Genomic DNA, 27,936 nt, shown 5'->3' with positions numbered 1-27,936 from the left:
CGCCAAAAAGAAAAAAAACAACAACTTCCACACACAAAAAAGAAGCGCCACCTCATGGCGCGGTGCACACTGCCGATTGTTACACGCTGTACTAAAAAAAAAATTAAATAATACAGGAACATACATTTTTTATGTAAATTTGCGTAAATGTGACTGTAAGCCGTAGAAGTCATACTGTATAGTCAAAATACCAGATATGAGTACCCTTTTGTGTCTTTCCCCTCCCTTTTGATGACCAACTTACTTATCAAATATGACAGATTCATCTTTTTTTTTAAATGGTTTTATTGACATGTCTTATAAGCCTAATTGTAAAAACAAAAACATCAACAACAACAACAAACCAACATGCTTTATCGCAGACATACTGCATATACTGTGCTAATTGTCCGCTGAATTTGTTTTTCAAAATACAGTATATTAATTGAGTTTGTTTTGACTATTGTTGCTATGTAAAGCATATGCACAGTTTTACATAATTTTGATACGTGGATTGTTTAACTTGGATGCTTGTTACATTGCCTCAATTAAACCATTGCTTACACATTTGCTCTTAAAGTTTTTTAAGTCATGTGGTATGGTACGTTATTTTTATTTAAGAGATTTTATTTGCTGTTGAACTACTTTTTTTTTTCTCTGAATTGTTTTCATTCCAAAATCAAGTTTTATGTTACTTTATACAGTGAACAGTGAGTGCTGTACATGGAGCAAAAATACAACATACACACAGTTAAAGCAATAAAAAAAGAAGAAGAAAAAAAAAAAAAAAAGTTTTACCTTAATTGAACTAATTTTCATTTGAAAATGTTTTTGAGTTTTCCGAGTAGAGCAAAAACCAAAACTTATGTATGATCTCGTTATGCTGTTGTTTTCTTTTCCATTCAGGCAATGTTGATGGCAGCAGAGAGGGGTCCTTGTAGCTTTGCCTAATTCCAGGCTGGCTGAGCAAGTGAGCATCACGAGCAGCCAAAGAGCAGCAGCCACAGCAGACAGCAGTTCCTTCTTCACCGGTTTGTGTGTCACCCGAGCATCTCTTCTGGAAAAATACAACAGAAAGGGAAAGCCTCCGAGTTCACCTGCACAATTGTTGTTAATCTAGTCGACGAAAATCTCTTTGAAGACAAAGAGTATAAAGGTATGATATTTGTATAGCAATCGCGCAATGGCAGTAAGTACAAAATCCTCTTTTGTCATGTTTAAAACCGAAACGACTACACATAAGGAGGTGTCGCATCATCCGATAATTCTGTTTATTTACACTTATGGTCACTGAAAACCCCTTTTGGAAATGTCAAAAATTACATTTTCGATGTATTAGCAAATGACATTTGGAGAAACCGGATAAAATAGACGCATAGCATCACCGAGGGGTTAGCTTGCAGGCTAACAATGGGACATGGAGTCTGAGACCAATGTTGATCTCTAATTAAATAACGCAATATTGAGGTAACGTGACCGAGGTTGGTTTCGTTTCACGGGAGAAGCAACTCACATTCACAAACGCCAAGAGTAGGTAAAGTCAAAGTGTTCACTTTTTCCAATTGGCGTTCGTTACGTAACATTTTTAGCCTATTAAACGGAAACGATGTCGCCTGGATCTTTTCACTTTTTAAAAACGTATATTCTACAGTTGTTGAATCTGCTGTCTTTTACTGTCCTGAACATTCTATTTTACAACCGCACTCCAGTGTACGCATAAAACAAAACAAAAACAGTACGACTTCCATACACAATGTAATGGAACGTTTCTCACGTTCTAACTATAAGTGATAGTTGGACATTAGTAACTTGGCTTACTTATCCCAAATGGTATCCCAGCAAAATGTGTTAAATAGTTTGACCAAATACACAAATAACCCACTGCCGTCTCTCTCAACTCACTTTAGATGCCTTCAGCGATGGTTGGCAACAATGGTGTCCAGTCTGCCATTCCAGAGGTTGGAAACAGGAGTCAGTCTGATGCCATGAAGCAAGTTCTTGGTGTGCTCGAAAAGAAGGTTCGCAACATGGAGAAAAAAAAGGTATCAACAAGCTCTATCATTTTACCCATGATCGTCATCATGTCCACAATATTTGAATGTCAATTTGTGAGCAATCAAAGCCAACTGTTTAAAATAAATCATACTATTTTTCACTTAATACTATTTTTACTTCCAACCCACATGATCGCCTGGGGTCACATGACTAGTGGGAATGTTAAAATATGTTTCCATTAGGACCCAACCAATATGCATTTTTGAGGCCAATGCTGATTTTTGACAGGGGAAAAAAAACAGATTACCAATTAATCTGCCAATTCATATATATATTGCATACAATCAGAATAACAAAGGTACGCTACACACTTGCTAGTTGCTAATGGTACGCAAACAAAACAGTGCATTCAGGGTACTTTCAAGAAACTTCGGTTTTCTTCGATGATAACGTTTTAAGGGGAAATAAAATAATTGGCCAATTGTTTTGGCCGATGCTTGAAGGGCAATAATCGGCTGATCGATTATAAAATCAGCGGCCGATTAATCTGTTGGGCCTTAGTTCCCATTACACTTTTGCTATATACTTGCATATCGAAACATCTAAAAAAAAAAACGACCTCTTGTGAGCGTAAAAACATGTTCTTCCAATATTTGAGTTTTTTTTAAATTTGTGTTTCCTTTACTAATTTGCTACTGCACAGTTTGCATTTTGCGCTGTCAGTGACGTAGCACTGGGCTGAATACTACTGAGTTGTTCTTATGTCCCTGCTGTTAAATAAGCATGAAGGATGTTCAATATCACTTTTCTTTTTTTAAGACTGATACCAGTGTGAGTACTCAACTATTTACTTGCCGTAGTTACTGATACCAAGTACCAATACCACTAGTACTTTTGATACATAAAAAGGAGTAAAATCTTTGATTCAAATGCATCGTCAGGCACGCAATATTACTATGCAAACTGCATTGACTAAAAATGGAAAGGCACAAACAGAAAAGCCCTGCTTACGTTGGCTATGACCACACCACAGCATAATGTTTTGACCCCCATCCTCTTCTTTCAGTCCAAACTGGATGACTACCAAGCAAGGAAGAGCAAAGGTGAAAGCCTGAATCAGGATCAGCTGGTATGTACACGGTGTCCAGTTTTTTAATACATTAGACAACTGGTTTTATTCAGCCAAGTCACTTTTCCTTTATGTGCCTGCAGGAGGCCTTATCAAAGTACCAGGAGATCCTCACCAATATAGAGTTTGCTAGAGAGCTGCAGAAGAGCTTTCTGACGCTTGGCCAAGAGGTGAGTCCAAAAAAATTGCTTTTGTTCCAAATTTGCTCTGCATTAAAATTCCAACTTTTCAGAACATTATGTCTTTATAAAGTCAAGTGCTCACTAGTCATTCGGCTCATGAGCTCTTTGAGTAAAGCAGGATCTGGCTTGTGGAGTCCACAAGGCGTGTAGGTTGGACGGTGAAAGGCAGAGGTGGGCATTCATAGTCAATATTGACGCATGGTCTGCCAAGCTGTCAATGACGGACACCCCTTGTGTTGACAATTGATGAATAATTTACAAAAATTGACAGATTCGGCATTACCGGAAGTGCCTTTTTGTTCGTCAATGTAATCATTGATAACCGGGTCACGGAATTATGAAAAGAAAACATTGACATTGGTTGATTAGTTCACCTTATTTAAGCACACAAACGTCTTCTTGGCCAAAAAAAAGAACAACAGCCAGACGAAAGTGCCGGAACGAGCAACAACCTCCAATGTTTGCCTCAAATTCTTCACTCGGCCTGCACGCCCCCCTCCTTTCCCAAATACTCGGAAATTAGAACAGAACTATGGGGTGAAATACATGTGCTACCAGAAACTCAATCTAAAATAATTTAGATTTGCGTTGAAAAACTGTGAATTTGTATCACATAAATTTAATTTGTATGGTTTATTTTTAATCATTAAATTGAATTTGGTTACTTCGGAAGAGCAATTGATTTCAGATAAAGATTTCCTCCTCGTCCAATCAGCACACTCCTTTTTGAGCATAGGCTCAACGGAAAAATGTTTCTTTTCTCCTAAACCTTTCTTTGACCATTGTGGTATATAAGTCATTGGGTCAAGGTGCTTCCTCTTTCTAATACAGGAAAGGACAGTGTATTTTTATGCAACATATCACAATGAGGCCCGTAGTCAGTCCGTCTCGATTTCTTTTTTTTGTTTTGTTTTGTTTTGTTTTGTTTTTTCCTTCAACCCTAACTTTGTCTTGGCCCATTGAACTCATGCCCTAGGCATTACTGACACCTAGAGGTAGAAATGGCGCACTGCTCGATTTGTAAGGTTTGCAGTAGGCTGCTGTTAGTTAGACATTTTACATCAAACCTTAGTCTTAGAAACAGATAGATAGTTGTAGTTAGTGACTATGACGCAGCGTAATTAACCCGTTCCGGTATTAAATATCCATCCATCCATTTTCTTGACCGCTTATTCCTCACAAGGGTTGCGGGGGGTGCTGGCGCCTATCTCAGCTAGCTCTGGGCAGTAGGCGGGGGACACCCTGGACTGGTTGCCAGCCAATCGCAGTGGTATTAAATACTGCTAGAATAATCAGCAAAATGTATATTCAACATAAAATAATCAAGGTATGACAGAAAGAGGATTAGCTAGCTATTAAATTAGAAGTCCTGTGTGATACAGGACTTGAGTTGAACCCCTTTCATCAATATTGACGAAAGGTCCGTCAATGACGGATGCCCACTTCAAACCATTGACAGACGCCCATTTCGCTGAGGGAGTAGCAAATGACGGCTTGACGATTACAATGCCGCTTGGCTTGAAATATTGGCAGATTGACGTTGACGGAAAGATGTCCTGACTGTTGACGATTGCCGAATGATGGATCCTCAAAATTTCATCGACACGCCCACTTCCCCTGAAAGCAATGTCATGGTCCGTTTGACATTATAAAAGCACATTAGTGTAACAAGAATTAATGTGACATTGTAAACACCCATTATTAGCGGCGGGCATCAAGCATTTCATAATTTATAATTGTAGCTCTTTTTCACAAGAAATATACTCAAACGTTCATGATTTGAGCTCAAACAGTAAAGGTGTGTGTTTAGATTCAGAAGACGTTGAAGAAAACTGCAAGACGCCAACAGCTGCAGCGAGAGGAAATGGAGCAACGGCGACTGAAGACGGTTTTGGAGCTGCAATTTTTGTTGGACCAGTTGGGAGACGACAACGTCAGGAAGGATGTGAAGCGGCCTGATGCTTCGGGCTCCTCGTTGCTCACGGATGACGACCTTTCATCTCTCGACGAGTTCTACAAACTTGTCGGACCCGATCGCAACTGTGACATCAGGTGTGTGACGCCCGTTAGGTTATTTGTGCCTCACACGGTGTATGAGGAAAACATAATGGAACAATGACAAATCATTTCTCAACACACTGAAAGATTTGTGTGCCGGGTTTACTCATTAACTTCCAGGTTGACTGAACAATATGAAGAGGCCTCAATGCACTTGTGGGAACTGCTTGAGGGCAAGGACAAGCCTGTGGCAGGAACCTCATGTAAGCGTTTTCTTTGCTTATGTGTCAGGATCATGAAAGGTTCTTGTACAATTTGTTCTTTAATCTGTTTGAACCAGAAATTAGAATTGTATAAAATCACATATTAAATTTAATTTTTGTTTATATGTTATTTGGTAGAGTCAATCAATTGACACTTCACCAGTCAGAAGCTTCGGAATACTTAATTTTGCACATCTTATATATTGAAAAGTTTGGACATGACTGATTCGTAAGGAGGAAGTCAACCCCAACATTTTCTTGACAGTAACTTGTTGTATGCACCCCCACTTGTCTAAACACGACATTCTGATTAGTGTTGCATTTGTGGAATGTGAGTTATGCAGCAAAATTATGCAGCAAATTGCATTTTTATTCACTTCAGCCGGCAGCCATTTTGACACTTGCTGTTGAGGTTAAATGATATCACAGTTACTCAGACTCAAGTAACAACCAATCACAGCTCAGCTCTGAGCAACTATGTCATTTTCAGTGACATCAAGTCCGCCTCCTGAGATGGATTTTTCTCTTTAAAGCCGGGGTCTTCCGTGGTCACTCAGGAAAATGCACTATATAAATACAGGATTTATACCCATGAACTCCTTATCAGTCTACACCTCTGGCCTTCTAATGTGTGGTGGTGATTTTTTTTTTAACTGTACATTGTAAATAAAAAGCTGAATGTGAAGAAAATCATAAATTATATTGGAATTGCAATATTTGTCCAAAAAATAAAATAAATAAATACAAAATATTTCTGGAATTTAGATGACACTTTCCCTCTCATTTTTACGTTTACTTATGACGATGTGATGCGGAATCTCATCCACCCTTGATCTGACCGTTCTTGTTCCAGACAAGTCGCTGAAGGACATCATGGACAAGTTGCTACAGAGTGGCTACTTTGACAGAGCGCCAAGTGGTCCAAATGGAACATGTGAGGAGGAAGAGGAGGTGGTAGAGGAGAAGCAAACGACAGTGGAGGATTCTAACGCGGGGGAGCAACCATCTGAACCTGGTAGGCTTTAGCACAAGAAGAAGATGCTTGTTGAAATGTGCAGCAGGAAACTAAAAGTGTTTTGTTATTTCTTTTGAAGAAGCAACAGTTACTGAAAATCATCCTCAGCCAGTGCAACTGGAAACCACAGAGGTGAGATCTGCATGCTCATTGTACTGCCACACTTCAAATGAGTTTTCTTCTTTTGTGGCTAATTGATCTATATTGTGTGTTGTTGTAGTTTGTAAATAGGCAGTTCATCCCGGAAAGCACTTACAGCAGTCCAGACACAGAGCATGTGGAGGAGTGGTCAGTGGACGTGCAGGTATGCTGTACTTGCCTCCGATGTCCATCCAAGTGGTTTTGCTGACGTGTATTTCTCCACCAAGATGGTGAATTCCCTCCAGCAGCAGCCCCCTGCCCAGCTGCCCCCAGAACCGAGCGCCGCTGTCAATCACGTCAGTCCATCTCCGTTGACTGACCCGGTCATCAGAAAGCAGGCGGTGCAAGACCTCATGGCCCAGATGCAAGGGACATATAATTTCATGCAGGTGATTGGAACCGGACTTTGTGAATGACAGACGGACAGACCGATGGCATGACATCTCCTAGCCTGCATGTTCACATCATGATTTGCCACTTTTTCGTCCCACAAGGACTCCGTGTTGGATTTTGATGGCCAGGCCCTGGACCCGGCCATTGTGTCAGCCCAGCCCATGAAGCCCGTGCAGACTGTTGACCTCCAACAGTTAGCATGTGCGTCATGTGAGTACACTGCCGCATACCCTCACTGGCTTCTTCTGATGCTCAAAGGTGGGATTGCACTTGGGCAGGGAATACGACGAGGTCATCCATCATCCTCTGTCCATCCACTACTGTGACTGTGATTTGCATTTAGAAATCACCAATAATTGTAATCTAAACAATTACTGATGAATAAATGACATTAGGCTCTAAGCCAGCGGTGTCAATCCAGCTCGCAAGATGATTTTGTAAAGTAATAAAATAAAATTGTAAAGTCAGACTAATTAATCGGTCGTCCACAATCAAAACATAATAAATTTTTACGTTCACATGAACAATGCAACTTGTATGTCATTATTTTACACACAACTTAAAGTTAAGGCTTGTTTAATTGTTATTATTATTATTATTATTATTATTATTATTATAATCATAGACCAACCTAAACTTTTTAAATATGACACAAATTACACAAATAGATATGACAAGGATTAAAGTCCTTATAATGTCATTAACTGCGCCACGCAATGCATTCTGGGACCTATATAAATGTATGTAGGTATATGTATGCAAAGCAGGTAGATTTAACATGTCTGGAACTCATACAGGCAGAAGTGTTGCCGCGTTCCATTTGCATTTGTGTTATTTTTCGGAACAATATGATGACAGTTGAGCGCCGTAATTTAGGTGGTACACAAATAGCGAAAATCTGCGTAGAATTGACGGCAATCGTTTTTAAGTTATATACCGTTATTTTACCGATGCGGCCCACTTAGTAATATATTTTTCTCCATGTGGCCCCTGAGCTAACATGAGTTTGACACCCCTGCTCTAAGCTAACCTTTTTTGCCTAAAGATCTACTTTTCAAGCAGCCAACCTCCTGTGATCAACCTTTTTTTTAAAGTTTGGGGGATTGGATCGAACCTACACTCTGACATGTGTCCCGTTTGGGAGTACAGTGCACTACCAGTGAGATCAAATTCTGGGCCGCCGACAGCTCAGCCCTTTTTTGAACGCTCGGTAAGCTAGTATACGTAAAAAGCCGACTATATAACAATAATAACGCACCAAACCCACCTGTATTTTTTTTTTTTCTTCTTTTCTCTACATCGCTCACGTTCAACTTGAGCAGTCCATGGTTTGCCAGTTGTAGTAGCAACATGGTACACTTCACCTTCTATTTGTTGTGCAAAACGTGAAAAAAAATGAAAACCAGTCATCTTCAAGAATTTATTTAAAAAAAAAAAAAAAAAGCAAATGAATATGATAGTTTGTAAAAATGGCACAAAATATTCATCAGGTAAAGATCCCTATGTAGAGATTTTAGCTGGAAAATATCTGACCCTCTCCAGTCCTAGTCTCCATTTATGTCCTCCAATTTGACAAAAACAAATATTGCAACATGCTGAATTTGTGAAAGACCATCCCTGTCTAGTTTTGAACATTTTTCTCACCTTCTTCCTAACAGCTCACTCAGAGTCCAGACTTCCTCCGATGAGTGCGGTGGCAGGACCAAAGGAAACCTCACAAGTAAGAGGCAGAAAGAGAACAACGGAAAATGCAACAGTGGCTCATGTTGTCATATCATCATGAATATAATGGTCAACGTAGACAGGAACTCAATGCAACTTTATTTGTAGAGCAAAAACAACCAGTATTTTGTCACAAATATAATTTTCCTACTTTTTTTCAATGTTACATAAAATGAATTTCTCAAACGACTGCGTATTTTTGCATCTGAACTCGAGTTTCTCTTCCGTTCACCTCCTCTTCACAATCTTGGTTTTCTCTCTTCCTGTCCCCCCTTTCCGAACGCTCCAGGCTGCCATGTCTCTGTCTTCTGAGCAGTCGTCTGCCTCTTGTTCCCTGTCCTCTGCCTTCCCACCTGCCTCCAAACCCCCCCACAGTGGTGGCATAAATGTCAATGCTGCGCCTTTCCAATCAGTGCAAGCGGTAATGCTTTGTCTGTGTCCAATCCTGAAGTACTTCACCAAAATCAAGTACATCCAATCCGTGCATGTGGTCTCTTGACCCACTCTTTACCTGTCCACTCCACATGTGGTTCTCACCATCTCACTCCTTCAATTGTTTTAAGTGGATTATGTTCTTATTATGTGGCCCTTAATGTAGAATTGCTGGTTGTGTGTTTTAGGTATTTAATATGAGCGCACCTGCGCCACCAGCCGGCCAAGCAGCCCCTCGAAAGCCGACCCAGTTTCCTGGAGGCTATGGACAGAGTTTTAGTGGGCAGTCCGAGCCTGCTGTGGACCAGCCTGACATCCCACAGGAGACATTACAATCTGGTGAATGAGCAATGAAAATTGACTTTAGTTACTTCATGTTAAACGTTATATAGCCTTTAATATGAAAATGTAAAAAAATGCACTGAGCTGTCAACAGCGTTTTACAAATGCAATGATGCCATCTAGTGGCAGAAAATGACAACACAAATCAATAACACTTTCTTTTTCTTTTTTTTACAGTACTTTACATCTTTTAATTTTCACTCAATTTCATGAATTATTATGAAAGTACTGTATCAATGACTAATAGATGCTGCCATATTTCTATTAAACATTTTTCCCACTTTTGTTAACATGTGTGACAACTTGGAATAAACATTTTATTGTACATTGAGAACAGATATAAAATGTATGATTAATCGTAATTAACTATTGAAGTCATGCGATTAATTCTAATTCATTTTAATCGCCTGACACATGAACCAAAAGCTGTGTAATATTTTTATGTATTACGTCATGCATGGCCTTCCAGTAGTTGCCGGGTTCCAGCCCCAAGCACAAGTCATGCCTTCACCAGTGGCACATGAAGACGCGTCGGCCAGTGCAGGCTTCGGCCAGTCGGGCCAGTCCTTCTACAACACCAGGGCCGTGCCTCGAGGCGGCGCAAGGAACAGCAGAGGCGCCATCAACGGCTACAGAGGCTCCTCCAATGGATTTCGAGGTACTTGGTCCCAATCAGGACTCATCTATCATTGGAACACTTTGTATGGATTCCATTGGGGGTAGGGGCGATGATCAGATTGATGCCACATAGCAAAAAAAAACCAAACACAAAGATAGGACTATTTATGTGATTCTTCATTTTGTCATCAGGGGGATATGAAGGTTACCGCCCTCCTTTTTCTAACCCTCCAAGCAGTGGTTATGGTCAAAACCAATTCAACACGGGGGCCCGAGACTACTCAACCAACAACTATCAGAGGGTAAGATTGTGTTATTTTGAAACGAAAAAAAACAAACAAACAGGAAAAAAACAACTTATTTTTCACCATAGGGCAGCATTTACTTGTGCAGTCCAGGTGTGAACTTGTGCAGGTGTTTATATACCTAATGTGGATTTCTTGCGTGTTGCAGGAGGGCTACCAACAAGGTTACAAACGGGGATCTGCCCAAGGACCTCGAGGATTGTCTCGAGGTAATGTTCAAGCAATGCGATCCTAATGACGGGCTCGTCGCTCCATATTGAACATTCAGGATTTTCGAATGTGCTCACGCAAACTCACTTTTGTAATGTTTCATTTCTCATTAATCTTTTTTTTTTTTCTCTTCAATTCCCGACTTTTTGTCAGTCTGCCTTTGTCTGCCCTAACACAAAATGCTGAGTATCATAACACCATGTAGGATTAATCAGCAAGTACATGTGATATTAAACAACTAGATATTCCTGTAAACTTGAAAGATTTCATTATAATTTATTTTTTGTACAAAATAAATGCAAAAAATACCCTGCCACTGTCAGAATGATTCCCAGGATATTTTCCTCTGGCATGTGCTTGTCGGTCACTTTTCCTTCCCATCTTGTAGACATGACCATTTTTTTTAAATCTGTCACCATCACCTCTTTGTATGATGATATCAGTCAAGACTGTTTCAATAAATAAAGCTGTGTTCTATTACAAGGCATTTGTTCTGTAAATGAGAACCTCATTCAGTTGGCTAGTTACAAAAACGGTCTATGTGACTGTTAGGATAACACTGTAAAATCAATCACTTGAGCCGGCTAAAATTATGTAATCACTTTATTGTGTTGAACTGAAACATACAGTAGCAACATACACTGACAATTAAATCCAGCAGCAAGCGATAACAGAAACACTTGTACCTATTGTGCAAACTATTATGCAGTCTTTTCACAAAGAAAACCTCTTGGCACAGAGAAATAATAGCTTGGAAGCATGTTTGTATTTCAGGCGACCTGAAACCATAAACAAAATCATGCTGTTTTGCAGATGCATAGAAAAGATGAACAGAAACCACAACACTGCTTGGTATGCCAACTGACCCAAGATTCCAGTCCTTCAGATTAGGTCATGTCAGATGCGTCATATCGCATAAATGTGAGCTGAATGCACAGAGTTCCTGCATTAAGAAAATATAGTCCACTTGTATGACCTCATCATTTTTTGCCCGTTTTTAAATTCAGTAGTCGAAAAGATCAAATGAAGCAAAAATGCAATGTTAATATTTAGCAGTTCAATTTAAAAGTATTTTTACCAGTAGCTGTCAAGTTAAAAATGATCAATTATGATCAAATAAATCTCACACACAATTATGTATATGAGCAAAATAATGGCCATTAAAATGTACGTAAACAAACTCCACATCAACACCAATCAAATGGGTGTTCCAATTGGCCAAATGGGGAAATCCTGTGCCCAATTCAAAGAATTCTAAAAATTATGATCAGTTCTAATTATTTTTTACATCGAATAAATAACACATGGATGGTGGCGGCAGGTAAAGGAAGCCAATTAATAGTGACACTGTTAAAGCGATGGAACAGCCAAACACTGTTCTTAATGGCAATTTTGGTTATCATTAAATGATACAAAACGAAAGTTGATATTCATTCAAAGTCTAAATGGGTGGTCTATTAAGAAGAAAAATAAACACTTCAAAAATTCACTTAATAGTACTCTGGTGTTCCGTTTAAAGTGACTTTTTCCACAGGCCTTGAAACTAAATGTTATTCCTCAAATGTCCCTTTGCTGTCATGTTGTTGACAAAATGCTCCTGAAAATCCATCATGTAATTCTTCAATCGGGCACCCAAAAGTGGTATTGTTCATCTTGTGTGCGTCTTCATCCTGAGTGTGTTCCAAAGCACCAATCAAGTCATCATGGTGGAATAGGGCCAAACGCTCTTGGATTAGACGAGGTTGCAAAGGTCCAGCTGTGAAGGCTCTATGGCAGGTGGTTGTCGATTTGCGGGCTCGCTTGGTGGCCTGGAGGCAAATCTTGATGCGTCTGCTCGCCCGCTTGCTGATTCTGGTGTTGACCCCGTTCCTGAGAAGCATCCCCGTGAACCGGATCTGCAGGTTGATGCTCTTGGGCGGGGGCCTCCTGGTCGTGTTGCTGTTGATTGTCGACCGCGTGGACCTCCGGGATGGCGTTTCCTTCCACTGCAACAAAAACGGCGATCAGGGTTGTCAGACGACAGCCTACAGGTGACAACTATGAAGATAAAATGAATCCAAACTTACCATGGACCTCGGGAGGGGGTTCGAGTTTTTCTGCCTTGAGACGTTCCATGTGATCAACTGCCTGTGAAGAACAAAAGCAACCCATGTGTGAAAAGATTTACTTCATTAAGTATTATTTCTTATGGAAGAGGATTAGGACCAGTGAGGGGAAAAAAAAGTTGGCAGGATTCTTGACTTTAAAGTCAGAATTCTGACTTTAATCTCAGAATTCTGACTTTAAAGTCCTAACCTTAACCCCGATTTTAAAGTCCAAATTCTGACTTCTCCCCACAATTCACAGCTCTATGCCACAGAGTCAGAATTCTCAGATTAAAGTGATAATTCTCTCTTTAAAGTCAAAATCCTGCCAAATCCATTTTTTCCCCTAATCGTCTTCTGTAATTTATTTTGTCCGATTCAGGTTATTTCTATGACCACTGTCGATTTTTATTTCCCCCCATTCCCACATTTTTACCCACATATATAGTTACCGCCAGTGCCTTACCTGTTGCAATTCAATTTTCTGCGCATTGAGCTGCTCCTGTTGCCTCTCCAGCTCATCTCTCTGTTTCTGAAGATCAGCAGACTTCTGATGAAGTTCCTGCTCTTGGCGAGCGAGGTGCTCCTCAAACTCCCTCATCTCCTCATCCGTGTAGGGCTGGTTCTGCTCCAACGTCTGCACACGGCACATGACGCCATTTTACAGTCCTTGATCTTGTTGAAATGGTAACAGAGTTGTGTATTTTGTCTCACCTCCCAGCTATCTGGCTCCAAGAATTCTTTTTTATTCGTAGCAGTCATGAACTCATCTAAAGAGACCAGCCTGTCTTTGTTGGAATCCACCTGCAAAAGTTTAACGATATATTTGCTATTTATAGGCATCATTATAAATCCTTAACTGCTAGCAAACACTTAACAAGTCATTAATAACTCAACAGTTTACTAATAATCTATTAATTAGTTATAACGGATCCTTATTATGATGTGTTCTCAACAGCTGTTCTGTACCTCATTCATGACATGCTCCCTCATGCGTAACCTCTCCTCCTCCATTTCCACCATATCATCCTCCTCATTGGTGGGATCGTACAGTTTCTCCAGCTGAAATGTCGGCCAGCAACCGTCAAGGACTGTTTTGCAAAACCCAAGTCAACATGACATGACTTCTCACCTCCTTGGTGAACAGCGACTCCAGTTCCTGTTCGTCAAAGAAGCCGTCTCCGTTGGTGTCTGCATCAGGCCGAGGAAGACAAAGACGCGATTAGATAAAAGTGCGTGTGGTGTATTTACCGGACTTCAACGTGTCAACTTACCGTGCAAGTTGAAGAAAGTTTTGGGATCAAAATCCTCCGGGTCTAAGCCGTCTGTATCTTCCCATACTTCCTTCAGTTGATTCTGACTACCCTGAAAAAAAATAAAATAAAAAAAATAAACCTCATTTCAACATTTTCAATAGTCTACAATTTTTTTGTTTCCTTCTGCTGGAGATATTCAGCGAGTGTGAATGCTGCATTAGTCTGACTTACCGGGTGGTTGACTTTGGGGTGGTCGGCGTGTTTTTTCCTCAGCTCCTCATAGTGCTCCTCCTCCCGCTTTCGCTCGTCTTCATCCAGCGTCTTCAGGTGCTCCCGCCTGTCGTGCTCCTTCATCATTTCGTAACGCTTGAACTCCTCGTGTCTCTCTTTGTCGAAGTTCTCCAGATCATTTGTGGCCTTGAGAAAGGAACGCGCTTTTCATTTTCATGTTTCTTGGCAAAATAGTCCAATTAGGTCAGCACTAGTATGACTTTGAAAAGATTTCCAAGTTTGCTGGCCATCTGATTTACCGATTTTATCAGGCGATCCAAGTCATCCACTTCAAATGTATGCGGGTTCATGTGGTTCAAGTATTCAAACTGTTTCAGCAGAGCCTGGTGGTCCACCGCCATGTCTAGCCAGGTGACACACCAACACTTACGACTTTTTATCTCACATCCATTTTGATTCAAACTTCACCCACCATTGCCGCCTTCAAGATCATGGCGAGCCTTGATGAGAGTCCGGAGTCGATTCACCTCCTGCCTCTTCAGCTCGTCCAGTTTGGTTCGGACGTGGTGGCTGACAAAGTCCAACTCTTTGGCGAGTTTGCCTTGCTGTAGGTTAACAGTCAACAAGTGGTGTTTAACAAAAATATCCCAAATATAAAAATACCATTCACTCATTTGCTCACAGAAACGTATAAATATGTTCTATTTTAAATTACTAGTGTCCCAAAGACGTATTTTTGTTTTTTTAATGCTAGAGCATACAGAAGGCTTTGATGCAGCCTCTGAACTGAAGAGAACAGTTGAAGTAATGGTAGTTATTACAAAAAGAGCCAGCAGGTGGCAGAAGATTATAAGAGATCAACCAGAGCCATGTTGAAACAAGCCGTTTTCCCACAGTTTTAAACAGAATAGGTCATTTGTTTTCCTCATATTACATCACATAGATACTCTTAGCTGGATATCAAAGAAGACGGCCTTACCTTGATATCTTCCATGTCTGTGTTGTGGAGTTTTTCTCTGAAATGTTCATCTTTCTCTAGAAAATCAATTACTTCTCTGAGGTAGCGATCATAGTGGAGCCCAGTGTCCTTTAGTAGAAGAAGAAAAAAAAAGAATACATGTGATTAAATTATGTATTATTATAAATAAATAAATAAATAAATAAATGAAATGTCATATTACATAATTAATAACCTAACCTAAACAACTGGACAGTCATCTGAACACATTTTGTTGTTTAACCATAATATATCAGTTTCATATTAAAAAGTAATTAGCTTAAAACTTGTTTTGAGAGTGAAAAATAGGTGTCATGGAATACAAAAAGAGTTTGTTTTAATACTTCTAGTGTGGCTTAATAAGTTTGCGTGTTTTAAGTGTGTGGGAGGTGGATTTGTTTTTTTGTTTTTTTTGGACGGTCTTTCCATATCTCTGATTTTCACCTACTGCGAGAAAGTAATTCAAAAATGCTACATGCATTATTTTTATCATACCTCTCTTTATGTAAAGTTGAGTAAAATTCTACATGTCAAATTTGAAGTCCGTCACATCTTTTTTGGCCAAATAAACTAAATTAATTCTATCTTGATATAAAGTATTTGTTCTTTTCATTTTTGCCAGAAAATGTGTATGAAGACAACAATTTTTCATCACTTTTTATAGCTAATACAAGCATTTTTTGCCCCACCAAATGTCTTCTAAACATAAATGGACTTATTGCACAAAACAGTATTCTCCACATTGCTGAAATACGTCTTGGGCTTTTCCAGTTTTTGTTATTATACACACAGGATTTTCAGGACTTGCTGAAGCTCACGTAGTCTTTGCAAAATATTCTATAAAGCACTGAAAGCTTGTTAGAGAAAGGCTTTAATGTATGCCCACAGAAATGAAGGTATAAATTCATAGTCTATTAATTTTCCATTTTCAAACTATATAAGATGTGGCCCTCAATTAGCTTCAAAAGGTTTCATTTTTAAAACGTATACAACAGTACGGAAGAGGATTAGGGCCAGTGAAGAGGGAGAAATTTTTTTTGTGGCAGGATTCTCACTTTAAAGTCAGAATGATGTCTGAGATTAAAGTCAGAATTCTGAGAATAAAGTGAGAATCCTGCCAAACTTTTTCCTCTCTTCACTAGCCCTAATCCTCTTCCGTGCAATGTTGCGTGCTAAGGCAAAAATGATCCAAATCTAATAAGAAATAAAAGGTAGGGAAAGACTTACCACACTAGCAGGAGCATCTTCAATATTGACCTCTGGCTCCTGATTAATTTTAGTCTTGTCCTTACTGATGGGAACTGCCTCCAAAGTGAGCAGCTGGACCAGCACCAGAACCCAGCTGACTAGCAGGACACGACTCCACCACATCTTGATAGTGAAGACATTAAAAAAAAAATAGTTTTAACAACAACTAAGATCAAACTTTTAAGACTGTATATGTTATAGAATGGCAACGTCGCCTGTGTTTTTTTTCTTACTTTATTAAATCTTGGCTAATGAGTTCCAAAAAGGAACTGTTGATGTTAGCCTTAGCACTGCACTGACAGTTTTAGCTAATGATCTCACACAATTAACATGTACCCAATTTTGATCTGATTATATGAGTGTCTACAGCAACGCCATGCTGTAACAAAAGCGACTAACTGTGTTTGTATTGTATACTCACGTTACTGTGGTTGTAAAACTGAATTTGCTTGAATTATTCTCTATCGCTTCCTCTCAAACAGGAGCTCTGTCGGCAAGTAGCAAGTTAGTCTGATAATGGGCGGTCCGAGTCCAAGTATTTGTTTCTCATTGGTCAGTTTGCACGTCTGTCAAAGGAATGAGCAGTTTGGTTGCATCGAATTGTACGTGGCGAGGTGACGAAACTGTTTACAATCTATCCACACTGCGCATGTGTGTATACACTTAATATGTTACATGTAAAAGAAAGACTAGGGGGTATAGGCCTGCTCTTTATAACTTAAATAATTGTAGTTATACTAAGAAATACAGTAGATCGCAAATGCCATTTCATTAATTGACAGGTGAATAACACATACGGGAATGTTTTAGTAATTACAACTTATTTAGGGGGCAACATTAAGTCATATTAGACACCCCACAGTCTTGGAACCAATCCAGTATTATCTGCTTTTCTTACTTTGATAACTTCAGACCACTTGACAATTTTGTATTTGTTCAGTTTTATTTTCATGTTTCCTAGCAGATTAGTATTTTAGTTTTTTAATGAGCACTTCTTTTGGGATACGAAGCTTGGTAGCTTGGTGGGCAGGAGCTTGGTAGCTGAAATTTCCTTTCTTCAAACTGCAAGAGAAATGTTGCTTTCACCAAGTGATGGTCTTCTGAAAACCTACACACAGTTTTTGTTTAACCGTCTCAAAATAATGCTTAAAGCCCATCATGAAAGTTTACTAGGAAATCTACTAGGTTTACTAGGAAAGTTTACTAGATCCGATTCAAGGTCATTGTATGTTAATGGATGTGGAAAAGGCTATTTTATAGGGAAACCAATTGTACAGTATTGTGGGTAAACAGTTATTGTGCGTCCATCATTCATTTAAGAGAGGAAAGGTCCTGCCAGGTGCCAAACATACCAAGACGATGAGCATCATTACAAGACAAGGTAATTGGGTGTAATTATTCTTGTAAACAGAAGACCAAGTATCAAATACTAGCAGGCAAAAGGGTAACTAAAAGCATCTTGCCGCTTCTGCAAGATTTGGGAAAATAAACAAACTGTATATTGCCTTTATGTATAATGCAATACTAAATCCTATAATGCCCGACAAGAAACATGATTATGTATTCATATTTAATGACCTTCATTGTAGTGCCACAATCCATTTGTTAAAAAGGTTTATCTTTACCTTTCTACACGTTAAGTGCTGTAAAACTTACATCAAAATAACATTTTTAAAAACACGAATGAAAAATACATCGAAATGTGTAAACAAAAAAGTAGTATATCTACAGGACTCACAGCAAAATCCATATTGCACTCGCCATGTCGGACTACTTTGTGCTCCATTTTGAAATAAAACTTGCTAGCATGGAGGCTTGTACTTGTCAACATAAGCACAGACAGTGGATTAATTGTAAGCTTTTAAGAACATGATGCAATTTAGAGCATGGTTACGCAGTAGAAATACGCAATGACAAATCATTTAAAAAAATAAACACACACAGAATGTTTAAGTCCCAGCAAGCTCCATCCAGGGAGTTAGTACGACGTAAACTCTGCCATAGGAGGAGATAAGGAAGTGAAATGTAGAAGTAGATCTGTGAAAGGAAGTTGAATCTCTAGTCATCGCAGCCCAGCAGCTCCATGCGTAGAGTGATGCGCTCATTCCACTCCCAGGGAACCACTCGGACAAATCGGGCGTAGAACGGCGGCTCAAAAACATTCTTCATATGACTGTTGTTGTCGATATTGCCTTGGAAAAGCTGCACGTAAGGAATGATGCATATGAATTAATGACAGCAATGTTCATATGTAATGTAATGCAATGTAAGTTGTGCTCAGTTTACATACCTTATCACTGCCTGTGTTGATGTCCTTCACAATACTCCAAGACTCTCCATCACTACTGTAAGCCACTTTGAAGACAGACACAAATTGCACCACCCCAAAATCTTTGGCGCCTTGAGTGATGATACCCGTCAAGCGCTTTGTCTTCTCAAGATCCACCTAAGCAAGAAATATTTAACATTGGTGCTTTTTAAAATGACATTGTAGTCGTTAACCCCCATGCACCATACGTCACCTGGATCCACTCCGTTCGGTTGTTTTGGGAAGGAGACCATGCATTAGTCTTCCCCTGCTTATCCAGGCGGGCAAACTGAGGGAGCCAAGTGAAGGAATCGATGCCCCATGTGCGGAAGGAACTTGATGCTGAAAGTTGGCCATCTGAGATCAGCCGAGACTTCATTCCCATTGGCTCTGTGCACCCTGTTGCGTTGGAATAAACTGTGAATAAAGTAGCAGAAGGGAGGAATGGAAAAACCAAGAGAAGAAAAGAAGAAAAGATGAATGAATAACAGAAGACCCAGAAGAGATTAATCAATGTCCTTCACCAGAAAATCAGAAAGAAAAAAATGTGACTGATTCAAATGATTTCCAGTTCAACCAAATGCCAGAGTGGACACAGAGGAATAAAGCAGAAGGAACAATGACGTGCATGCAAGAATGTGCACCGTGCAAAAATAATGCCAGGTACTATGTTTCTCTGCAAATGTTTTTTCCAGACATTTTCATATGGAGTCACTTAAAAAATACTTTAATGATTTCTACCTGGCTTTATGTATGTACCATATTTGAAGTAAAAGTATAATACAGAGATGCCAACCCATAATCATTGCCTCTCAGGAACATTCTGGATATTTTGATTTTGTTAGAAACATTTGAGTCTCAGCCTAAAAAACAAATATGCCACATGGGAAAGAAGGCTACAAACAACATTAATATGTAATACTTTTGAATGATAAGTTATTAATTTACTGCTCATAGTTGGTTACTCTCCACTGTAATGAACGCAGCTCCAGCAAAACTGGAGCATCAATCATTTATTCCGGCATTTTGTGACTTTTAGCGTTAGCTTAGCGTCTGTTTAGCATAGCTTAGCATTACTTCTCCTGTTAAATACTAATTGTCATCCTTTCATGTTAACAATAGTTGTCACAGGTGTGTCACTTATTCATTTCTCTGCAGGTGATAATTAGTGACTTTAGAGAGGCGGCTGCTATTTAGCTGCCATGCTAGCCAGCCACGCTATATAGCCAGACAGCTACTACTTTTGTACTAGCAGGAAGACGTAATGCCGTCAGCAAATGTTATCCTGATTGGTTGTCTGAGAGAATCCAAATATTATGTAAGCCAATCACAAACTGTTGTAATTGCAGACTCACTTGCAAACAACAAACTAATCTACCATACCACATCTCTTCTGAACATTTTTGAACACGACAACTGCCCGTAACAAAATATGGCTGAATACGGCCACTGTCATGCCAATTTTGTGTTATGATTCAACATAAGATATTCAGTTACTTTGTTTACCATTGACTTCGCATCCCACCAACTCCATGCGCAGCGTGCATGCCTTTCGACATACCACAGGGATTATGCGGATATACTGGGCCACAATGGGTGGGTCAAAAAGATTTGTCTTTGTACTGTCGTTATCAGTGTTGCCCACCAAAACCTGCAATGCAAAGTTGTATAATGTGCATGGACTGAACATGTAACAAAATGCTCTTTCATTTAGTGCTTATGATCCTAAAGTCTAACCTTGTCTCGCCGCTGTCCATCCATTCTGTATGTGACATATGTTTTTCCATCAAAGCTGCTCGACACCTTGAAGGCTTTTATGTATTCTGCCGTGCCCATGCGACTGGCACCTTGAGTTATTATTCCTGTTAGACGCATTTTCTTCTGCATGTTGACCTGGCGTCAAGAAACGGTGATGTGTTTTCATTGTTGAATGAACCTCACTTCACTACTCTGATCGCTGAGCGTGAACGATGACTTCTCTCACCTCGATCCATGGATTCTTGTCATGAACAGCTGATGTCCACGCATTGACGATACCTTGATTATTGAGCCGAGCCAACTCCGGGCCCCAGCGTTGAAGACCCAGAATACCATAGTGCACAGAAGAAGCTGAAATCTGGGACTCTGCGATTGCTCCTCCCTCCATTCCCAGAAGAGAAATACAACCTTGAGATACAAAAATGAGAAAAGAAAATGCAGTATTGTACATTCTCCTAAAGTATTGTAAAGTATCTCCAGTATTGTACATTCTCCATAATGAAAGAAACACTTGAATGAATGCAATAAATGTATTAGAATGAATGTTTTAGTGAGTGCACGTACGTAGATGGCACTGCTTCCCAACATAGGGTGACGGGCACTGACATGAGTAATCGCCATCGAGATCTCGGCATATGCCTCCATTTTTACATGGTCGGTTGGCACAGTCATTCACATCTAAAAAATAAAGACAATATTATTTCATGCAGATTTAAAACTCACCAAAGCCCAGAATACAAACTAGACGTGGCTTTGGTAATGATAGACTCAATGTCCATCATAGAGTATATCTGTATGGCTGCATATGCTCTTTTTACTTATGATATTTTTTTCAGTACCCATGGCAACAAAGCACTTTCTTCATGTAGTCCCTTTAAACAAACTCTATGTCGTGAAGTCAAACCACCACAGGATGGCACACAGAACTAACTCTAAAAATCACTAGGTCAGTCAGACTCAGTACTTTGGAAACATGCAGCTAAAATGCTCTAATGGGGTGAATAAATTGTTTAATCTATGCGAATTAAATAATTTTATTCATAACTTGTCTTTATCTTTCAAATCAATAAATTTCTTTGAGCTGGACTTCTCTTGTCTTTGGAGTCCCTCCTTGTGTAACTGAATGAGCAAGCACATTACATATTATCCATCCATCCATCCATTTTCTTGACCGAATTGTCCCCAGTTGTGCTTGTGAGTGTGGAAGGTTGTTCGTCTCTGTGTGCCCTGCGATTGGCTGGCAACCAGTCCAGGGTGTCTCCCACCTACTGCCCAGAGCCAGCTGAGATAGGCGCCAGCAGCCCCCGCGACCCTTGTGAGGAATAAGCGGTCAAGAAAATGGATGGATGGATGGATATATATATATATATATATATATATATATATATATATATATATATATATATATATATATATATATATATATATATATATATATATATATATATAACGTTTTATTTGAGATCAAAATGACATGAAGTGAGATAAATTTCAGTCAATTACTTTTGTTGAGGCATACCACTTTAAAACATTATTTAAACTGGAAGTCAACCTTAAACATTTCTTGACAATAATATGTTATATGTGTAACCTCACTCGTCTAAACATGACATTCTGATTAATATTACATTTGTGGAATATGAGTTATGAAGCAAATTCCAGCCATTTTCACCTGTTTTCCTAAGCTGAGCTGTGATTGGTTGTTACCCGAGACCTGAGCAACTGTGATGTCATCTTCAGTCGACAGCAAATGGCAAAATGGCCGCCCCCTGAGATGGATAAAAACGGCTGGATTTTGCTGCTTAACTCAACATAATATCAATCAGAATACCATATTTAGACTGGTGGATCTGCATAGAACATATTATTGTAAAAAAATAAAATAAAAAATGGCGGTTGACTTGCCCTTTAAAAATGTCAGTAACTTGAAGAGCAAAACAATCAATAAATCCATTTACTGTATCAATGTCAATCTCTGGATTTCAGCAATTCCAAGACTTATTTGCATTCTCAACATTAATAACTGAAACAATATGAGTGGATAGCATTTTTTTTCCACATTCTATAGCTACTGACTGATTCTTCGTTACTTCTTTCCCAAGCTTTTGACCATTTCACATCAATCTATGATTTCCATATCTATAATTGTCTCCACAAACTACTTTTTTCCCCAAGGTAAAATGTCACCTTTATGAGTTGATGTCAACTAGCCTTCCCTATTTGTGCAGCTACTATAACAACTACGATGTACAATTATATTATTGAGAAACACATCCGTAGCTATGTCTTCATGTTGTTTAGCATTATTTTATTGTGATCCAAAGACAAGAATAAAGAATCCAACAAAACAATTCCCCTGAACAACGATAAACAATGTGTGATGCTGCCTTGTATCGCATGGCCTAAAAGACTGCTAAAGCAGACGACGGGTTCACGTAATGCCACATGGATCCGTGCAATTCTTGCTCCACTAAGAGGATTGGTCAAAATTTAGAAACAAATGCCAGTATGGCTGCGACAACACAAATAAAACAGCTGCGAAACACTTGATCCTACTAAGAAAGGATGCAAAGTAGTTTGACTGATTTGCTCTTAATCCAGCACGTGGACTAAACATTCCATTTCGTAAACAATATTTCATTTTCACACAATTATAACAATTACACATACAGTATTAACTCTAAAGAGCTTTAGACAAAATAAAGTGCACCTACTCTTTCATTACCACCAGAACATTAGTTCAAACTATAACTAAAACTCTCTAACTATAACTACACAAACTGGTTCCACCCCAAACCACTAGAACATTCCTGCCAATGACATCTGACACAGAAATAGAACTGGTGCAGGGAGCAAACTCCACAAACACTACAATTGGTGGTCAGCCTGCGGACTATGGGAGGGGATGAACTTTTCATTCAAAATAAATACCTCTTTTTTAGTAATATCGTCAAGGTGTGAGTGATAGTTTCTTTAACTTTCCACATTTTTAAACACAGGGGATTTACAGTAATTGAATCACAAACAAATGATAAAAAAATAATGTTGACATTACAATCTCTACAATCACTGCAAGCTATCTTGGTCATAACGATAACAGGATTTCAAGAGGGTACAATCAAGTATTTGAGTTCTTTTAGTGAAGCTCAAATCTGTGAGCACTTGTGTGGGTGGCATCTGCATGCTAACAGACTTGGAGAGGGGTTTTCTTACTAATTAGCCAGAACAGAATAACCACACAACTCTGTGAAAGAGGCTCTTTCATGAGACCGCTACAGGGGCTACACATCACATCTACAATGTTGAACTCAATCATGTACTTGCGTTTAATGTTAAACTTTTACCGGTACTATCTGGGTTAGTTAGTGTGATGAAAAGTGATTATCGTATTCAGGAAATAATAATAAGAACTTTTGAAGCAACTTACTGGTCTGGCAATGAGCACCCTCAAAGCCTGGCCTGCAGTTGCAGGTGTACTCGTTGAAAACATCTCCTCTTCTGGTGGGAGCAATTACCTGGCAAGATGCATCATTCTTACAGGGGTTGGGACTGCAAGGTCCTGAATGAAACAAGATGGATATTTCAATACAAGTGTTTGTCAACAAGGGATGGTTTGTTTGACATACCCGTCTCGGTAAGATTGCACGTGTCTCCAGCAAATCCATCTGCACAGATGCAGATGAAGGGCTCCTCTCCTACCCCTATCACGCACGTTGCTCCGTTATGACAATTATTCACTTCACAGTAGTCACCTAGAAAATAGCATTGAGTAAAAATAGTGATGAAATGAATTAGTGACACTCTCTCTCTCTCTCTCTCTCTCTCTCTCTCTCTCCCCCCCCCCCCCCCCTCTCTCTCTCACTCTAAAAAAAAAAGAGTTATGGGTAAATTACAGTATTTTGACCCAGCACATTGGGAAGAGCATCTGGTGGAAAAAAATAATAATAATCTGGGACAAAACATATGATGTGGCGCTTACTACACTGACAGGGTTATTGTGCTTTCTCTTTTATTTATTTATGTATTTATTTATTTGAATATTATATATATATATATATATATATATATATCTTTTTTTTTTTTATTATTTATTTATCTATTTCAGCCAATTTGTGTAACTGAACCCAGCAGAGCAGTTTAATGAGTGTTGTGGTGTTACTGTGTGAGCTCTTAAGGAGCCAAGCTTAAGACACAGCTAATCAAAACATACACTGTAACTTGCAAAAACAATCTGAAAAATGTCCTGTATGACATCAACAGATAAAGGACAAACATTATATATTTTGCAAAACCAATAAAAAAAAAAAAAAATTGAGAACTTCTTTTTTATATATATCTTTTCATTTGATTAACAATTATGGCCTATAGGGTTACAACATTCAAAAGCGAATAACAGAGGGAAAACAAAGAACATTTGGAATATGTATTGTTGTTTTGGAGGGGAATATAGAGAGCTTAGCAAACTGAGTCATATTTCTTGGATGGCTCCAGCAAGTCAGGCAGAAAAGCCCAGTGGGAGTGGCAGGACACAGATTTATGAGTCATAATCTGGCTGTTTGTTTACTCTTATTCAGGTTCGTTATTCATTCCTTCAGCAACATCTGGCAACTTTGACATCAATATGTTGGATAGGATGTTGGTGAGTTTGACACCCATTTATAAGGTGACTAAACACCAATTGCATGGAAGAAATTGTGGATTCTTTCTGGGCCTTTTTGGACACACAATTTAGTAAACATTTGCCTGGTTTTGTGAGCTACCCTCTGCGTTATTGCAAACAAGCTTGTTTTTTTAATCTCACAGCTTCAGGACAAAGAGTGCAGGCCTGGGACTTGCAGTCTGCCAAAGAGGGGCCTGAGATGGGACACAGGTTCTGACCCAGCCCCTTTCAAACTGTGGTTTTAAGACCGTCACATACCCTATAGTACAAAAGTGCACCACATAAGTGACTATAACCTTTCCTATTTCCCGTAGCTTGTCAAATTAGTTCAAGACTGCAAACAATACTACAACAGTGCATCCGATTTTTATTTCACAACAAAGCAGAGGAGTAAAGACTTTACAACTACAAGCTGCAGAAACAGTTTATCAAGCAGCCATTTGTACGATACAACAAAACGGTCAATACCGTTTTAGGCCAACAGCACTGACAACAAAACGTGTCTGTGTGTGGTTGGGATTAAAAGATTGTAGGATTAGCCAGGTGGAAGAGAAGCATGCAGCTCTTGGTCTGCCGGGAATGAGCAGTTATACAACATGACAGTGCACCGCTCAGGATGCTTGCTGCCAATGACCTATGAGTGCAACAGGTGCTGGATGTAAATACGTCATGGCAGTAGACAAGCACCAGCCAATGGCACTCTGAACAGCCCAGACATGTTTGGTTGCTATTTTAGGCAGGCGATGTGTGTGCAGGTGCAAGAAGTTGGCAAGACATTTCCAGGTTGATCTTAGGTTAGGTGAACAGACAGCTGCTTCATGTTGGCTCCAGACAAGAGCACATATGGCGCTGTTTTTCTCCCCATCTGTACCTGTACCACCTCGTACTGTTTAGCCGCAAGGATGTCCACTGATATAAATGAAAGAATGCTGTCAATACACAAATATGGCCATAATTGAACATGCAAGGAATGTTTAAAAGAAGTGTCATAATTTTATCAGAATATAATCAGAGGGGGAGAACCCTGCAAACGCCCAATAGTTTGTTAAGCAAGGTTGCAGGTCTCAGAAATAGCCAAATAGCTTGTTTACAACTTGCAGTCACTCTGTAATTACAAGATACTAGTAATAGGCTATACGTTGCCCATGGCTTCAAAGTGAAATACTCGTAAATATGTGGTATATTAATATTTTTTAATGATTTTTCACATACGGTACCCCATCATGTCATCATTCAAGTGTACTTTCAATATCCTACTACAGTGACTCAAATGACGAGCCATAGGACAAAGGGCCAACTATTTTCATTATTTCAGAAAAATGAATGGTACATGGCTGCAAGGTTCAAAATCCTGATTTCGCATAAAATTAGCTTTAATCACTGCAACATTTTGAATTCACAGTAGTCAACAAAGCGCATTTCGTGTAAAGCTAGAAAAATAAACTTACCTATGACCGAGGACAGGCAAAGAAGAATTGTAATCGCTTTCAAGTTAACTTTTCTTGTATTTCTGGAAGATGTCATATTTGTTAGCTCTTTAGCGAAGGTGGTTTGGAATGGAATGGAGCAGAAATTCTGGTTGTAGCTGCATTCAAGTGCACTGAAAAGTAGGAATTCTGTGGGAGCGAAAGGAAGACCGAGAAGGAGTGACGTCATTGAAGGGGCGGAGACCTATAAGTCGCTAACGTGTAATCACAACCACGCTGTGGCTAGATAGAAATAAATAAATATTGACAACACGTGTCCCTTTAATTATTTATTTTACTTTTTTTTTTCTTCCGTCATTTAATTGTATTCTGTTGTTGAATGCTGCATGGCTCTGTGTATAGAGATGTTTAACTTGGTTTGAATTGTCAAATGCCGAGATTGTTTGTTTGTAATTGTATGTCAATTAAAGAAAAATATGGTAACACGTCTTCATATAAAATCCCCCCTCGTCCCCACCACCTTGAACCGAATTACCGTCACATGTTTTTCAATTAAATTATCAAGTAATATAAATATATAAAGATTATCCGGACATAAAGAGGAAATTCTGTGTGTTTTTGTTATGTGTTTACTGTTATTTTCAATAACAGCAAAAATGTTAGAATGTCAGGCAAGATGCTTGAGTAAGCAATAGTTTGATCAACTCTGTCGCCCTCTTGTGGACGCTCTCTGCAACAACATCATATCGACACGAAAGTAATCCATCCATTTTCTTGACCGCTTATTCCTCACAAGGGTCGCGGGGGCTGCTGGCGCCTATCTCAGCTGGCTCTGGGCAGTAGGCGGGGGACACCCTGGACTGGTTGCCAACCAATCGCAGGGCACACAGAGACGAACAACCATCCACACTCACACGCACACCTAGGGACAATTCGGATCGCCCAATTAACCTGCCATGCATGTCTTTGGAATGTGGGAGGAGACCGGAGTACCCGGAGAAGACCCACGCAGGCACGGAGAGAACATGCAAACTCCACCCAGGAAGGTCCGAGCGTGGACTCGAACCGGAGACCTCAGAACTGGGAAGCGGACGTGCTAACCACTCGACTACCGTACCGCCCGACACGAAAGTAAACATTGAAAATGTACAAGCCAAGGTCCAGCAGGCCAGAAGAACTTGAACTTTTTGGTAAACAATTTAATGTCTCTTGTCAAACATTTTATTCATAGATACAAATACCT

General features: G+C 39.4%; 3 protein-coding genes across 8 annotated transcripts; 1 reads left to right on the top strand and 2 right to left on the bottom strand.

The window, feature by feature from the left end:
- The first annotated feature begins 918 nt into the window (after positions 1 to 918).
- On the top strand, positions 919 to 11,211 carry LOC144017445 (caprin-1-like). Of its 5 annotated transcripts, none has more exons than XM_077519034.1 (17): positions 919 to 1,135; positions 1,887 to 2,021; positions 3,041 to 3,103; positions 3,187 to 3,273; positions 5,096 to 5,337; positions 5,464 to 5,546; positions 6,400 to 6,561; positions 6,641 to 6,693; positions 6,782 to 6,865; positions 6,930 to 7,091; positions 7,197 to 7,305; positions 8,754 to 8,815; positions 9,107 to 9,238; positions 9,438 to 9,588; positions 10,064 to 10,249; positions 10,402 to 10,511; positions 10,663 to 11,211. In XM_077519034.1, exons 2-17 carry the CDS (start codon positions 1,887 to 1,889, stop codon positions 10,747 to 10,749), a joined length of 1,908 nt encoding a protein of 635 aa, XP_077375160.1. In that variant the 5' UTR covers positions 919 to 1,135; the 3' UTR covers positions 10,750 to 11,211. The 5 variants fall into 5 exon arrangements, with proteins under 5 accessions (XP_077375160.1, XP_077375161.1, XP_077375159.1 ...); XM_077519035.1 differs by having other exon boundaries at positions 920 to 1,135; positions 7,197 to 7,296; positions 10,061 to 10,249; XM_077519033.1 differs by having other exon boundaries at positions 920 to 1,135; positions 10,061 to 10,249.
- Positions 11,212 to 11,309: 98 nt separating this feature from the next.
- LOC144017446 (nucleobindin-2-like) lies at positions 11,310 to 17,101 on the bottom strand. The gene is made up of 13 exons (XM_077519038.1): positions 16,962 to 17,101; positions 16,520 to 16,663; positions 15,275 to 15,382; positions 14,768 to 14,900; positions 14,595 to 14,698; positions 14,296 to 14,481; positions 14,083 to 14,173; positions 13,941 to 13,999; positions 13,778 to 13,870; positions 13,523 to 13,612; positions 13,275 to 13,445; positions 12,791 to 12,851; positions 11,310 to 12,709 (listed from the first exon to the last, which is right to left on the bottom strand). The coding sequence occupies exons 2-13, from the start codon at positions 16,661 to 16,663 to the stop codon at positions 12,492 to 12,494; spliced, it is 1,458 nt and encodes a 485-aa protein (XP_077375164.1). The 5' UTR covers positions 16,962 to 17,101; the 3' UTR covers positions 11,310 to 12,491.
- A 995-nt stretch (positions 17,102 to 18,096) lies between these two features.
- LOC144017458 (lactadherin-like) lies at positions 18,097 to 26,901 on the bottom strand. 2 transcript variants are annotated; one of them, XM_077519055.1, is made up of 10 exons: positions 26,715 to 26,901; positions 24,233 to 24,358; positions 24,034 to 24,165; positions 21,171 to 21,284; positions 20,833 to 21,014; positions 20,586 to 20,741; positions 20,355 to 20,499; positions 19,063 to 19,265; positions 18,831 to 18,986; positions 18,097 to 18,742 (listed from the first exon to the last, which is right to left on the bottom strand). In XM_077519055.1, exons 1-10 carry the CDS (start codon positions 26,788 to 26,790, stop codon positions 18,599 to 18,601), a joined length of 1,434 nt encoding a protein of 477 aa, XP_077375181.1. In that variant the 5' UTR covers positions 26,791 to 26,901; the 3' UTR covers positions 18,097 to 18,598. The 2 variants fall into 2 exon arrangements, with proteins under 2 accessions (XP_077375181.1, XP_077375182.1); XM_077519056.1 differs by having other exon boundaries at positions 19,063 to 19,247.
- Positions 26,902 to 27,936: the final 1,035 nt, after the last annotated feature.

The sequence above is a fragment of the Festucalex cinctus genome, chromosome 4 (assembly GCF_051991245.1).
Source record: "Festucalex cinctus isolate MCC-2025b chromosome 4, RoL_Fcin_1.0, whole genome shotgun sequence".
Taxonomy (NCBI): Eukaryota; Metazoa; Chordata; class Actinopteri; order Syngnathiformes; family Syngnathidae; genus Festucalex; species Festucalex cinctus.
This window is presented reverse-complemented; position numbering and strand designations above follow the sequence as displayed.

Bases quoted from the DNA above. Each gene is read 5' to 3' on its own strand.
- LOC144017446 (XM_077519038.1), bottom strand. From the start codon at position 16,663: ATGTGGTGGAGTCGTGTCCTGCTAGTCAGCTGGGTTCTGGTGCTGGTC. The intron at 14,000-14,082 runs GTAAGTTGACAC...GGCCTGATGCAG, and splicing joins AACTTTCTTCAACTTGCACG to ACACCAACGGAGACGGCTTC. The intron at 12,710-12,790 runs GTAAGTTTGGAT...TTTTTGTTGCAG, and splicing joins ACCCCCTCCCGAGGTCCATG to TGGAAGGAAACGCCATCCCG.
- LOC144017445 (XM_077519033.1), top strand. From the start codon at position 1,887: ATGCCTTCAGCGATGGTTGGCAACAATGGTGTCCAGTCTGCCATTCCA. The intron at 5,338-5,463 runs GTGTGTGACGCC...ATTAACTTCCAG, and splicing joins GATCGCAACTGTGACATCAG to GTTGACTGAACAATATGAAG. The intron at 6,866-6,929 runs GTATGCTGTACT...TTCTCCACCAAG, and splicing joins AGTGGTCAGTGGACGTGCAG to ATGGTGAATTCCCTCCAGCA.
- LOC144017458 (XM_077519055.1), bottom strand. From the start codon at position 26,790: ATGACATCTTCCAGAAATACAAGAAAAGTTAACTTGAAAGCGATTACA. The intron at 24,166-24,232 runs GTATGTCAAACA...TGTTTCATTCAG, and splicing joins GTGCAATCTTACCGAGACGG to GACCTTGCAGTCCCAACCCC. The intron at 20,742-20,832 runs GTGAGAGAAGTC...TCTTGACGCCAG, and splicing joins ACAAGAATCCATGGATCGAG to GTCAACATGCAGAAGAAAAT.